At 49.7% G+C, this 13,969-nt stretch overlaps 1 protein-coding gene across 3 annotated transcripts in view; it reads right to left on the bottom strand.

Moving 5' to 3' along the window:
• Positions 1 to 13,969, bottom strand: part of Tubgcp3 (tubulin gamma complex component 3) — a 68,579-nt gene that overhangs the window by 32,655 nt on the left and 21,955 nt on the right. For all 3 annotated transcript variants that reach the window (XM_058582718.1, XM_046454892.2, XM_046454893.2), the window contains exons 6-11: positions 12,317 to 12,489; positions 10,437 to 10,555; positions 9,740 to 9,865; positions 6,902 to 6,970; positions 6,414 to 6,546; positions 4,675 to 4,841 (exon numbers count right to left, since the gene is read on the bottom strand). In XM_058582718.1, coding sequence (XP_058438701.1) covers positions 4,675 to 4,841; positions 6,414 to 6,546; positions 6,902 to 6,970; positions 9,740 to 9,865; positions 10,437 to 10,555; positions 12,317 to 12,489 — 787 coding nt within the window. The remainder of the gene's footprint in view (positions 1 to 4,674; positions 4,842 to 6,413; positions 6,547 to 6,901; positions 6,971 to 9,739; positions 9,866 to 10,436; positions 10,556 to 12,316; positions 12,490 to 13,969) is intronic.

Below are 13,969 nucleotides of genomic sequence, written 5' to 3'. Positions count from 1 at the left end.
GAAACACCAAGGCTCCCCTACTAAACACAGAAACAAAGAGGGAGATTTTCTCAGTAAGCAACTGGTTTCTAGGAATCAGACCCATCAACACAGACCTCTGAAGATTCACTCACCAGCCATGCAGGCCAAGGCCAGGGTGAGACTGCTTCTCAGGACACCCGTCGGAGACACCGCAGTGACCATGCCAGGGGACAGGCACACACACACCCAGACACTCGTGCAACAGAAGTCCTGGAGGCAGCAAACTCACAGACACAGCATGTACAGGCTCAAGACATGCACTTCCTTGGCTAAACTGACCCCAGGCCTCCTGCCTGTTGGGGTCCTACTGCCTGTGACTATCTTCTCGGTCTCCCATGTGGACGTACACTGCTGGGGCACAGGAGCACAGCTGGTTCCTGCTACTGATCTCACACCTGCTGCTGGGAGCACCTAGATGTGAGGTTCAGGCTCCTTCGCCCAGGTACCCTCACAGTGCGGTGCCTGCATCTGCAAGACCTGGCCATCTGGGACAGAGAGCACTTACTGGTCCTTTCCGACCTGGATGCTTTGTTCCCCCCACCTGAAGCACAATGCTAACAGGAGTGGTGGGAGCAGACACCCCGTCTTGTTCCTGATCCCAGAGGCTCGTGGTCTGTGACAGTTCATAGACGCCCTTTGCTGGCTGAGCTCCTTTCTAGTTAGTCTGTGCGTTCCTAAGGTGAAGAATGTTGGATTTCTTCAATTGCTCCTTTAGCACCAATGGTGGTGGGTGGGGGGTGTTTTCTGACTTCTCTGCTCATCCTGAGTGTGGTGTCACGCAGTCGGCTCTAGGCCGGACCCTTGCATTCCTGGGGTAAACCCCACTTGGCTGAGGGGTACAGTCCTTTTGATATATGCCATGAGTTCCGTTTTCCAGTATTCTCTTGGGGATCTTCGTATCTTCATTCATAAGACATTGGCATATCGTTTTCCTATGCTGTCTTACAGCAGCCTCTTAAAATGACCTAAGAACCCTCCCCGTTCCACTGAGAGTGCCGACTCGGGACGTGCACAGCAGAGCGTGAGATCTGCGCACCGCAGTCTCCTGGGCACCTCTCACATTCCTTCCTTCTTTCTCCTCTGGTCCCCCAGCTGGATGGCCTCACTTGACCTCCCTGCTAAGCAGGGCAGCTGGCGATTCTTCTCACTGCAGTAATGCCCTGATCAGCTCTGGCTTCCACCTCTACACCTACTCCCTTTTTCCAAGTTCTTTCTTGATGTCTTTATCTTTCTTTTGATTACAGAAAGTAGCATTTCTTTGTGCAGACATCCAATAATCTACCAGGAAATAAAAGATTATAAGCTCCTGTATCACCATCAGGGTCAACTGTAGACTATAGAAATTCAACCTCACAGTAGCCAGACTGAGGACATACTAACCTATGCTGGAAATGAAGAAGAATTCTCAGATTTTAGCCACATAACCATCAAACACACCCTCTACAAACTACCAATTTCATTCAGTGAGTACATAAGAGTCAACTAAAGAGAATGTTTCCAAAGCTCATCAAAAGTTTAAATGAACATGTATCAACGTAGGGTTCTCCAGAAATTGAGGGTGATGGAGACGTACAAACAGAAAAGAGAAAGGCCGCCGACTTAGGGACAAAAGAGACTCGGGGAACCCACCATTCTGCTGGGGCTGCCTCACTCGGGTGACATCTACACGCTCACCACTTGTCTGCTCAAACCTCGTCCTCATGGAACCCCAGCAGGGTGGCCACCACACCCCTCTGGAGACGGAAGGGAGGCTAAAGGGCGCAGAGCCATGAGGAGGGCGGCCAGGCCAGAGCCCAGTACGGCATGCCTCACAAGCAGCAGGACAAGCAGGGAGCAGCACGCCCGTGGCCTGCAGGGCTGGGCAGGGCAGGCCTCAGCAAGGAACTCGGGCACTGCACCTCAAGGGCTCGGGAGAGCAGAAACTGCCCGGAGCTGGGTTAGAATCCATGTATTAATCACCAGATAGAGAAGAGGGAACACAGACTCTTCATTAAATAGTCGTAAAATTATCAAGTTTTTTCATAATCTTTTTAAAGATTGCTCTAAAAAATAACCTCTTAGTTCTGTAAGGTACAATTTTAATGGGTAATAAAAAGATAGCCTCAAAACTGAACACACAGAACTTTTTTCTTTGGTGCTGGGGATTGAACCCGGGCCCTGCACATATATTCATACACCTTAAAAAGAAACTCAATTTTTCATTTTCTTAACCTAAACTCGAAAATGACATACTTTTAAAGTATAGATAATCTGTTTTGTGATCATGGTCAGAAGATTTAACAAGCATTTTAAATAATCAACTATACAGGGCTTCTTTTGGTTTCATGGGTGTTTGTGGTGGCGGGGGGGGGGGGTTATTTTGCTACTGAGCCACATCCTCAGCCCTATTTATAAGTTGTTTAGGGCCTTGGTACATTGCTGAGGCTAGCCTCAAACTCATGATTCTCCTGTCTGAGCCTCCCAAGTCACTGAGATTACAGGTGTGCACCACCTCAACTACACAGAAAACACCATCCAAAACTCACTTCATCCTGTAACTGGAGAATAAAGGAATTCAAATGCATTAACTCTACCAAAAACAAAGCAAAGGCAGACACTTGCAAGTTCCCCCTACCTCCCATCTTACTGGATAAGAAATGAACAGCCCAAGAATATAAGACCCCTTTAATCCTGAAAGCTTAAGTCTCACTTGAAACTCTTAACTAAACAAACAACTTCATAATATTTTCCAGAATAGACCCAAAAAGGATTTAAATTTCACTATAAATACAAAACACACTCCCTGCACAGCCAAGCGGCCTAACTGCACTCAGAAACACCTATGTAAGCTGATAATAGGAAGCCCAGGACACCAGCACGGGCCAGGGGCCCTGGTTTGAAGTGCCTGTGAACAGAAGCGTTTAGAACACTGGATCTGTTTTGGACTCTGGAATGTCTGCATATACATAAGGTACCTCGGGATGGGACTCCAGTGTCACCTAACTTCATTTACGTTTCCTATGCACTGTGTGGACAGTATGAAGGTCGTTGTCGATAGCATACAGAGTGCCTGTTTCATGTGAACTGTCACGTGGCCAGGTGTGGAATTTTCCATTGGTGGCATCATGACAGCACTCAGTTTCAGATTTCAGATTTGGAACGTTCAAATTAGGGATGCTGAACCTGAGGTACACCCACTTGAGGGCTTAAAAGGGCAGAATCAAAACCTAAGGCATGCATCCTCACCAGCCAGAGTTCCACCTCCACACCTACTTCCAAGAAATTTGGGAGACACAAAAAAGGACATTTATTTGAATAATGTTCCTAAGATGAAAAGCTACAAAAAACACAATTTCCATCAACAGGAGATCTGCTGAGTAAATACCGGTCTGTTCATGTGGTGGAATAACATATGGTAATACAAAGGCCCTCCCGGCGTTATCAGAGAGCCGAGGCACACTGACCACTGGCACCACACCCCCACGTACCGCCCACCACAGGCTTCCAAAGCACAGAGCGCCATCTACCACTGGTTCTGCTCTAGCACGTGTCTTAAAAACAACGGCAATAGCGGCACAGCTTCACATCTGCTCACGGGCACCTCGTGCCATGAGGATGGCAGCCAAAGGCAGAGCCAGAGCCACAGGACAAACGCACAGACAGCCCTCGGCCCCCTTCCTTCCTCCCAGGTGCTCTGTGTGTCAGACGGCCCCCGACACTTCACAGAACAGATGGACCCAAGCCCTCCCATGCCCACTTCCACAGCAAACATCAGAGCTGTTCCAAGGTGAATGCCGTACTTACTGCAGGTTCATGTATCTCTTAACCACTTAACAGGTGTAAATTATTTTTAGGTTCCTGCTTTTGCTTTCTTAATGTTCCTGAAAATGTTTTTGAGTGTGACAATCCTCACCCTATTTTCCCACAAAGCCCTTTGGTTTTTATCGTGTGGCTTTGCATAGCAATGAGTTTTTTTTTTTTTTTTTTCCCCTGGTACCAGGGATTGAACCCAGGGGCACTTTACCCCTGAGCTGCAGCCCAGCCCTTATTTTATTTTTTTATTTAGAGACAGGGTCTCACTGAGTTGCTTAGGGTCTGGCCAAGTTGCTATGGCTGCCTCTGAACTTCCTATCCTCCCGCCTCAGCCACCATGCCTAGCTGCACAGCAGTGATTTTTAAGAATTCACATGCTGCATTATAGCAGAACTGACAGTACTTCCAAAAGGTAAAATATACACTATACAATTAACTTGCTTCCTTCAAACAGCAGAACTTAGGTGACCGACTGATACTAGAAGAGATAGGGGATGCAAGAGAAAGGAGAATGTTGCAGAGCCCACCACAGGTGGGCAAAGTGAGTGCACCCAGGGGCCTCCTGGAACAGTGAATGGACACGGGAGGCTGCACCACTCAGACACACGACAGAAGTCTGGGCAAGTGGGCCGACTCACTGAGTCTCTCAGTCCTGGAGCTGGAGAGCAGTTTCCCACCAGCCACACACAGCTCTGCTGCTCAGCAAGACTATCTTTTCGGCACAGCACAAAATGCTCACGGCACTTGAGTGAAGTATGGTGTATCCTGCTCAGAGGGAGTGGAAATGGTGGGGAACCAGGAGGAGTCACCGAGCATCCGCACCCTTTGCCCCCAGCCTCGGCACCAAACACTCCTCCTTACTTCGTGGTAAGTGTCCTCAAGCTCCCCATCATAGATCCAGCGGTAGAGGAAGCTGAGCACGGGATGAGACACCAGGCTCAGAATGTGCTGCACCAAGGACCTCATATAGGGGTCTCCCGTTCTCGTGTAGGCATGGACAGCAGAGGCCAGCTCACCTCCTTTCCTTCCTGGGAAAACACAACACCCAAGTTTACTTCACAGCACAAACCTGTCACTTAACATTAACCAAAGATGGCCAAGTAACTGAGATAAAGCGTGTCTGCTTTCTTCGGTCTATACCACTTTGGTACCTAGACACAGCAGCAATAAGCAATGCATCAGGCCAAGACATCAAGACCCTGCCCAGGGCTTCACCCAACATCAGTGGTTTCCCTCTTTTTGACTGCTAACAAGTGTTTCAATTCAGAGAGTAGCAACAAGTGACTGGTGACAAAATCTAGATCTTACGTGGCTTTTCATGCCTTCTTGACTGAGCCACGCTAAGAGTCACACATCGTATTGTAATTCAGCATGATGTAAGATTAACAAGAACTAAAGTTCTAAGAAACTAACGTTCTACACTGTTTTGGAGTTCACTACGCTAGTCTCAATTCACTTTCTTCACCCTTAACCAGCAGCAGCACCATCTAAGACCCTGTTTCACGCAAACAAAGCAGCCCTGAGTGCAGGCTGAAGCAGGCAAGTGGCAAACTCAGGTCCAGAAGCAAAGGTGCAGGAAGCTTCCCAAGTGACACAGCGGCTCATGTTGCCCTGCATCACTGCTGTGGACAGACTGCTCTGCCGTGTGCACCAGGGGTGGTGAGCCTGGGACCCAGGATCTGTCGGTGGTTCTCACAGCAGCAGTGCCACCAAGATGGGAAGAGGACAGGTCAGACAGGTAGAGGACAGCAGCAGGACTTAGGTGACCCACTGATACTAGAAGAGATGGGGGACTGCAAGAGAAAGGAGGATGTTGCAGAGACCCAGCCATGGAGGTGTGCAGTAACTGGACCAACAGCAGAGTTTTATTTGTTGTGCTCAAAAACCTTTTTGAGAAGTGCCAGGAGGTGAGGGAGGCGGGCACAGACTGCATGCTGATAAACCTGGACTCAGACATGTAAGCTCAGGTCCTGAAAACCATACAGCAGAAGATGGCGGAGTGTGGGGAGCTCCTGCCAGGGGCAGATGGCTGGCTCTTCACATCCCATCAAGTCCTAAGAAGCCTAGAATGTAACAACTACCAGGATCCCAACATCACAAAAGAGAAAGGAGAGGGTCTTGGCCAAGCTGGGACAAACTGTGAGGGGAAAATGTCCAGCAGGCAGCCAAAACTACAGAGGCTAGAGCTCGGGAGGGCCTCAGCTGGACACATACACAGGAACGCCACCATACAGGTGGAGAACAGGGCAGAACCCTGCCTCAGAGGAATGAGGACGACAGGGAGAGGCAGGGAGGCTGCCCAACAAGAGGCCAGGCAGAGAGGAGCACAGGAGGGTCCTGGCATCCAGAACACATGCAGTGACACCTCCCCTCCTGGCCTTCACCTCGGGGACATCCTAAGCCTCCACAAGGACACACAGGGACCACACTGGCCACGAGTCGCCCTCCCTGTAGGCGCCGTGTCTATTAATCTGCATTCAATGAAGGTACTTTTGGCAGCTAAGGATGCAAAGGGTCAGGGTACTAAAGCGCACCGATGGCTTGCCCTGCAGACGACCTTCCACCAGAACACATCTAGGCACACACAGACACAGAAGCACCTTGGCAGTGATCCACCAGGGCTGCAAGGGTCTTCAGTCTTATTTTGGGATCATATGTCCAAACCAGGAGGCGCCGTAGTGTTAGGCTACTCTCAAGTCCCAAATTCACCCCCTGATCGTCCTCTAGCTGTAGCTGAAAAACAACATGGAAAAGTTTAGGCACAAATTCTAAGTTAATTCTAAACAGTACAAAGTGAACACAAAGAAACTACACTTGTGATTAAACCAAAGGTCCCCTTTGAAAAAAATGATAGTACTTTCAAGGACAGAGGGTCTTTAAATGATAGACAAGACCCTGAAAATTAACAATTAATGGGCTCTAGGATACAAAGAGACTTTATAGCCATTTGGACCTAACAAATCATATTATGAAACAAAATACAATCATTAAAAGTATTGTATAAAGTAACTTAAAAAACTGTCTATGTGGTTTTAATTTTCTAACTCTTCAAATCAGGAAGAAATCAAAAAATTTTTAAACAGCTTACCTGGGAATGTAAAACGGAGAGTAGGCGGTAATACTCCTTGAGCTCTTGGTGCAGAGCGGCACAGAAGCTCTGTGGGGAGCAGAGAGTCACCGGGGTGCCCCACCCCCGCCCCCACCCCCACCCTGGCCCCGGAGAGGCCAGGGCCAGAGTAGAGGCAGCGAGCACACCCAGGGGCAGTTCTACCTCAATGCTGCTTCTGCCAATGTCCTCACACAGTTCTGACCCCACAGTGAGCCCTTCCACATGACAGGAAAGGGGTAGTCCTTAGTAAGACAGCGTGGACTTTGCAGCATGGCCTTCAAGAAGCTGAAGGGCAGTCACTTCAAAGAGCCTTTGCTTTAGGCCATGTCCCCTCAGATTTTTAGCGTTAAAACCTAACTTTAAGTTTCTTAATTGGCAAAATTTAAAGAGTGGTAACTCAGTACTGACCCAGCTGTGCTCTGGCCTGCACCGCTCACTCCCCACCCACAGCTCTGAACCTCTGTCCCACTGATGGCCGACAAGCAGCCACAGCAAGGCGGCACTGTCAGCGCTGCAAGGAGGGCTCCCTGCACCCGTGCACAGCCTTCGAGCAGACCTTGGGCACAAACTGCAGGCTACGACAGAGCACACCCTGGGGCAGTTCTACCTCCCACAGCGGCCCACCAGACACGGTCTGCAACAGATAGAGCCTGTTCTCTTGAACACGCGGGCTCCTTACGTCCCTGCATATTTTAAAACAATTATAATCACACAAAATAGGGTTTATTTTGCTATATTTATGCTTTGTGGGTTGGGAACTACTAAGAATACTTTCATGTCTGTAGCTCTAAAAACAAACATTAAAATACTGATTTTAAAAACACAAAACATTTCAAAAGAGACTTTCAAGATAAAATGCTCTAGTTTGGGGAATCACAGACCTTAGGGTTAAGTCCTGGCTCCCAACTAAGGCCAGACCCCACTGTCCCAAGCCTGGGTGGCATCAGTTCCTTGGAGGCAAATGAGATCAGGAAGGAAGCACGGGATGCAGGGTGGGCACCAGGTGCTTAATGAACTGAGGGTCCATCTCCTTAGGCAATGTCCACAAAGGAAAAGTCATGTCATTTACTCAGGCCCAGAACTACATGGTACAAAACCCTGCCCTAGCTGTGGAAGCCACTCGGAATGATTCGCGCCTTCCATCCTGGAGTGAAGAGGCTTTGACAGTCACTACATCTTGCAGTGACCTGGACACTGCCCTGGTCCCAAAGGTTGAGGACGCATCTTCAGACATAGGCGTGTCACCCCATGGATTGAACTACGCTCACCTGTTCTTTTGTGATATTACCCCTCTGCCCTGCTTGGGATAGAATGTTCCATGGAAACGCCCTTTGTGTGTCCCCTTCTCTTGCTCTGCCTTTGGGTGTGGCCTTCCTAGATGTCAACCTACTGACATCACGTAGCTAGACTCAGCCCCCTGAAACCTGACCCCTTGCCTCACTGAATGGCTTCTCTTCAATAAAAGGGTTCAGCACATGCTCTCTCTCTCTTTCTGCAGACCCTTAAGTGACCTGACGAGGAGCCGTCACAAGACCCCCAAAAAAAAGGTATCTCTGTCTCCTGTGTGGTTATTTTGTGCAGCCCAGTTCCCCTGGAGTGACCCTGAGTGTTTTTGTAGCGAGGAAGGCGACACCTAGCACCTCAGGGCAGGCACACATACACACACCCAAAAGTTTAAGAAATAGAGAAAAAAATCCTGACCACAAGAAACCATCCAATCACCACCAGTCATGAAGAGTATGAACAGGATTACATAAGTTAACTGTGAAGCCCAGGAGTGCTTCAGCACCACATGTTCAGAGGGCAGCCTGCAGCCAGCTGAGGCCCCTTCGCCAGAGTCCTAAGGTTCCTGCGTGGGAGAGCCAGACACTTCTAGACTCAAAGGGGGTACTAACCACATAACAAGGACCCCCCAACTGGCACATAAGATCGCCCTAACCAGAGCATCAACCATTCTTCTAACCAGATCAGTCATTACTTCTTGAGCACAGTCAATCTCGAGTACCAGCCATGCCACCCTGCCATGCTGCTCCTCACCAGCTGTGCTATGGTGTCACTCTATGCTTACAGTACACAGCCGCCTTGTGATTCTCTCAATAAATTTTTGGAGGTAACACTGGTAATAATCACTACCCAAGAATCAAGTTGTAGGCAAAATCTTTTCTGCTAAACCACTGAGAGGAGGAGGGCCTGTGGAAACATGCTCAAACTTGCTGCTTCCTGGGCCTGGGGCTGGGGCTGGGGCTAGGGCTCAGCGGTAGAGCGCTTGCCTAGCATGTGTGAGGCGCTGGGTTCAATCCTCAGCACCACATAAAAATAAATAGACAAAATAAAGACATTGTGTCCAATTATAAGTCAGAAAACACTTGCTGCTTCCTGCCAGGCTCCTGTAGGCAGCAGGGGGAGGCAGCTGGTGTTCCTCTGCAGAGTCCGACCACAGCCCCAGGCGGCATGATGGGCTCCCAGTACCAGCACCTGCAGCACGCAGACATGGACGCAGGTGCTGCCCAGAACAACTGCATGTCACGTCGGCCATGTCCTGGGAGCTGCTGCTCAGCAGTGGCAGCAGCAATGGGGCAGGCCCTCCTCCCAGGCTCCCTACTCGCAAGCCCACCACTTGTGGGCCCTTTACAGCAACGGCTGGTCCTTCTGTGTACGCCTGGCATGCTTTCCACTCCCTGAGCACATGCACCCTGACTGATGCCATCACCGACCACCAAGGGGGCTGACCTCGAAAAGGGTTCTCCTCGTAGCCATTTCCACAGTCAGACCTTAAGTAGATCTAAGCATTTTCAAAGATAACAGTAATGAACATACCTGACCTACAAGTCCAAAGGAACGGTCCAGACTCCTCTGGTCAGTGTACTTTCTGATTTTATTATGTAACCATCCCAGCTCAGCAAGTCTGACTGCCGTGTCCCTCAAAGATTTACTTAGGTTTGCCTGAAAAGGAAACACATCAGAAGTTAAAAATGAAGAACCAATACTGGAGTCTTCACTATCATTCTCCTCGACCACTTGTACTCTTAACAGTATGGTTCTCAGGCTTCAGCATGTGAAAGCGAGCAGTACTAACGCACCACCCCAGAGGGCAAGGACAGCACAGGGCCAGCAGGGAACGGGGAGCCCTGGAGGGAGTATGAAGCCATGGCGTCACCCTGTGCGGTGCCTGTCTGTGGCCATGACTGATCTTCTGAGAATCCTGTGTCAATGGCAAAGTGCCAAGCTGACCCTCTGTCCTCAGGCACCTCTGACTGCACCGCTGCAGCCACATGGCCAACCCAAGGAAAAGAAGAAAGCACTGCCCAAAGCTGGAGCCAGATGGGACAGGGAAAAGGCCAGGGCCCCCCGGTGCGACCGGCCTCCCGGTGCGACGGGCCTCCCGGTGCGACCGGCCTGGTGCACCAATTCCATAAAGCCCCAGGAGCACCCTGGAAGGGAAACAGCTTACTATTTGGACTTATGACACTTTTTTTCTTTTTGAATATTTAAACTAGATCACTCATTACCGTACCTTTCCTTCCACTTTATAACAATTTTCAGTGTTGCTCATTTTGATATTTTTGCCATCTATGCCCTGGAAGACGTATAAAATGTCTCTCACGAGAGCTGCTTCAGTAATTTCCATAGCACCTGTAAAATGATTTTTTAAAGACAGTAATCACTAACAGACACATTTTAAGATGAAATAAATTTCATGACATGATTAGCTCTGGGTTACATATTTGTAACAAGCTTAAGATGAAAAGGTGTGAGTTTAGGAGAAACGGGCCTTCTGAAAGGCAACAGAGCCCCTCTTCCATGAAGTGCCCACTTTGAAGGACAAAGCTCCATGTGACCAACAGGCCAGCAGCATAAGCCAACCAGAGGAGACAACCAACAGAGGTGACCTCTACCACGCAGGTCCCCTGCACAACACGCACTCCAGCCTGGGTCCTGCCACACCACTGAAAAGTAGCTCTCAGTGCAAACAAGCCTCTGCTCGCTGTGACTCCTTAGAACAAACGTAAGTCAAACTGGGAGACAGGCCCAAAATAAGGATAAGGAGGCAGAGGCACCCACAGTCCAAGATACTGGTGCAGGAGAAAGAGGCCTAGAGACATGACCTGGGATCAGTGTTCCCAGAGCCAGCCCAACAGAGCACAGGGCGTGCGTCCAACAGTGGGTGGGACGTGCTACGAACACCACCTGCAGCAAGCTGAGTTCAAGTCCTATCTGAACCGCACACAGCTGCTACCCAGGCCACCTGACTGTCAGTCCTCTCCAGCAGTAACTGCGGGTCAGTCTGTCTTCTCTCTGCTTCTGCCATCATGCTCTGTGCACGTGAAGCTGCTGGGGGAGGGGGTGCAGAGGGAGGACGACACAGGACATGGACTCCATGTCTTCCTTAGGAGGAAAAGGCCCTCTGCCTCGGCTCCGGTCCTGCCCAGCGAAGTCCAAGACAGCGACACAGGCACACGTCTGTGCGGCTTGTGTCCATGAGATGGGTGCCTCCCATCCACTTACTTCAACCCTCCACCCTGAGTCCAATGTGTCTCTCACAAGCAGCACACAGTCTGAACAGGATTCTTTTAAAAACAACTCTCTCTTCAACCAAGTGCTATGTATTCAATGCAGTTACCCCCAGGTCGGGGTTTAGAGTAGGGTGGTCTCCACCCATCCCCTGCCCTTTCTTCTTTTGACCATCTCCTAATTCTCATGGATTAATCAAGGAAACCTCGCAAGTCCACTTCCACTCTTGCTCTGTCAAGAACACAGGCTAAAGGCACTGGCCAGGGATCAGGAGTGGAAAGCAGCACTGACAGGTCGAGACGCTGGCATACTAAGCACCAGCAACATGCCTGTGCAAGCTGCTGTTAAACAGCAGACCTCTTTGGGACTGAGCCTGCTGCAAAGGCCACAGGCTCCTGGACACCCTCACAGCTCCAAGGCAGTCCTTGGCCTGCCTTCTGAGCAACCTCAGAGGCAGCAGGCTGCAGACCAGAGGGGAAGCCCGCTCTATGTAGTGCCTCAAGAAGGACACTGATATTCCTTTCACCATCCAGCAAACTGTCACCGAGTTTCTTCCACGCTCTGGGCACTGCACTAAGCACTGGGACTGTGACAGAGACAGACAACCTTCATGTATCTCAGATGGGGAGGTCCGAGCGGCCAGCCCAGGAAGAACAGAATGAGACAGGAAAAGAGCCTGATGGGGCTTCCCAGGAGGGACAGCAGGATGAGAAAGGACTGTGATCACTGGCTGAGAAGCAGAGGGTTGCAGGACAAAAAAGGGGACATGAGGTGACACCCTAAGATGCTGGGCCCGATCAGGTACCTTCACGACACAAAGGAAAGACCCCTGGGAACAGAGGTGCTGAGGGAGGGAAGAGAGCTGCTAGACCCCTCACTCACCGCCCGTCTCTCCTTCTCTCCTCGACCTCGTCAGGTTGCGAGAAACAGCACTAGAGACACCCTTTGAGGGAGGGGTTTGCGAAGAAGGCTGGTTTGCAGTTAAAGTCCATGCAAGACGTGACCCCAGCTGCTGTCGAAGGCAATCCCCGACTCCCGGAGTTTGATGAGACTGTCTAGAAAAAAGAAAGTAAGGTTTATATCTTGAAGTGACCATGCAACTCACTGAGGAGAAAGCATCCCAGAAATTCCCTTTCAGTTGCTACACTGAATCACATTAACCCTTTTATGAGATGGGAGACCCCACGACTTCACCCAATCAAACATCACCACAACCAGTCCCAGCCCATGGACACTTGGACCCACCCCTGCACACACACCTTTCTTCCCCAACCATTTCTCTTTAATACATGAAACACATTACCCACGAATTACCACTTTGGAATTCTCAACCAAAGAGTGGAAGTGGACTTTACTTCACGATCACTACCTTTCACTCACTCCACAGTTCCTGAGCAGAGGGGTTTAAACACTTGAAACCCGCCTATCTGCCTGCCCCAATCACCTCCCGCCCTCAAGGTGCTCACTGGGAAAAGACATTGCAATTTCAATCAACTTGGAAGATGGGAAAATGCAGAAATGGAAGGCAAGCTGCAAAGGTCAAGGTAGCAAAGTGACTTGAGAACACTTCACAGCTGCTTCCTAGAAATCCAAGGACCTGACAGAAGTTTCCAACGACATACACTAGGACACTCCCAACAAAAGTGCCCCTACCAGGGCTGCAAGACACGAGCAGCTCTGCTGCCCTTGCTGGAGGTCCAGAGCCCTGCAGGCTGCTCGAAGCAGACACGGAAGGGCAGTCCCAGAACGGCTGTGCTTGATCCTGTCCTCAACGGGGGAAGCCAACAACACTCACTCAGACTGTGTCTGTGAACACAGCTGCAGACTTAGAGACTAATTCTAAAAGTTAGCTGTATGACTTTCTGAATCATCACAATAACCACTCCACATCCTGAGACACAAATGAGAGTGTCAGCTTACACTCTGGGCCAGACCAGAACTTCAGATTCGCTCTCTTGCAGGCTGTTTGTAGATGTGTAGTGAGCCCCTAGAGAACACTGCTCACGTGTGACCCATGTGCTGCATATGTTCTGTCTTCTGATTCCTTGAACATGACTTTTCATCTTACAAAACAATTTATGATTCTACTGTGCCCATGTGGGAAACGCCATATATCTGATATTGATTCCTGATCACTGTTCTAGAAAATTACCCACTTCTGACCATCTGTTTTACTGAGATTTCCAGAAATGAACAATAGCAAAAAGCAAAGCCATCTGATTACTTGCACAAGAAACATCCTTAAGATTGGATCTTAACAAAGCTCTTAAAGACACTGGCACCTTCCTCATTCTCAGTCATGAGCTCACACTCCCTCAAAACATAACCAGAGTGGATGGCATGTTCCACTCCAGAGGCTACCTCACAGCTGTGCAACCCCGGGGGGCCAAGGTTCCCCGCTCCTAGGCACTACCTTGGCCAGAACCGTCTGCCTGAGGATAATTCAACGGTATCAATTATTGCTGAGTATTACTCATCACCAGCCCAACACAACTGGCCAGGGTGATGACCTGAAGACGCGACCTATGGTGCAAT

Source organism: Marmota monax, unplaced genomic scaffold (assembly GCF_021218885.2).
Source record: "Marmota monax isolate L192 unplaced genomic scaffold, Marmota_monax_Labrador192_F-V1.1 WCK01_AAM20220418_F8-fsc00026, whole genome shotgun sequence".
Taxonomy (NCBI): Eukaryota; Metazoa; Chordata; class Mammalia; order Rodentia; family Sciuridae; genus Marmota; species Marmota monax.
The sequence above is the reverse complement of the archived record's forward strand: the minus strand, read 5'-3'. Positions and strand labels throughout refer to the sequence as shown.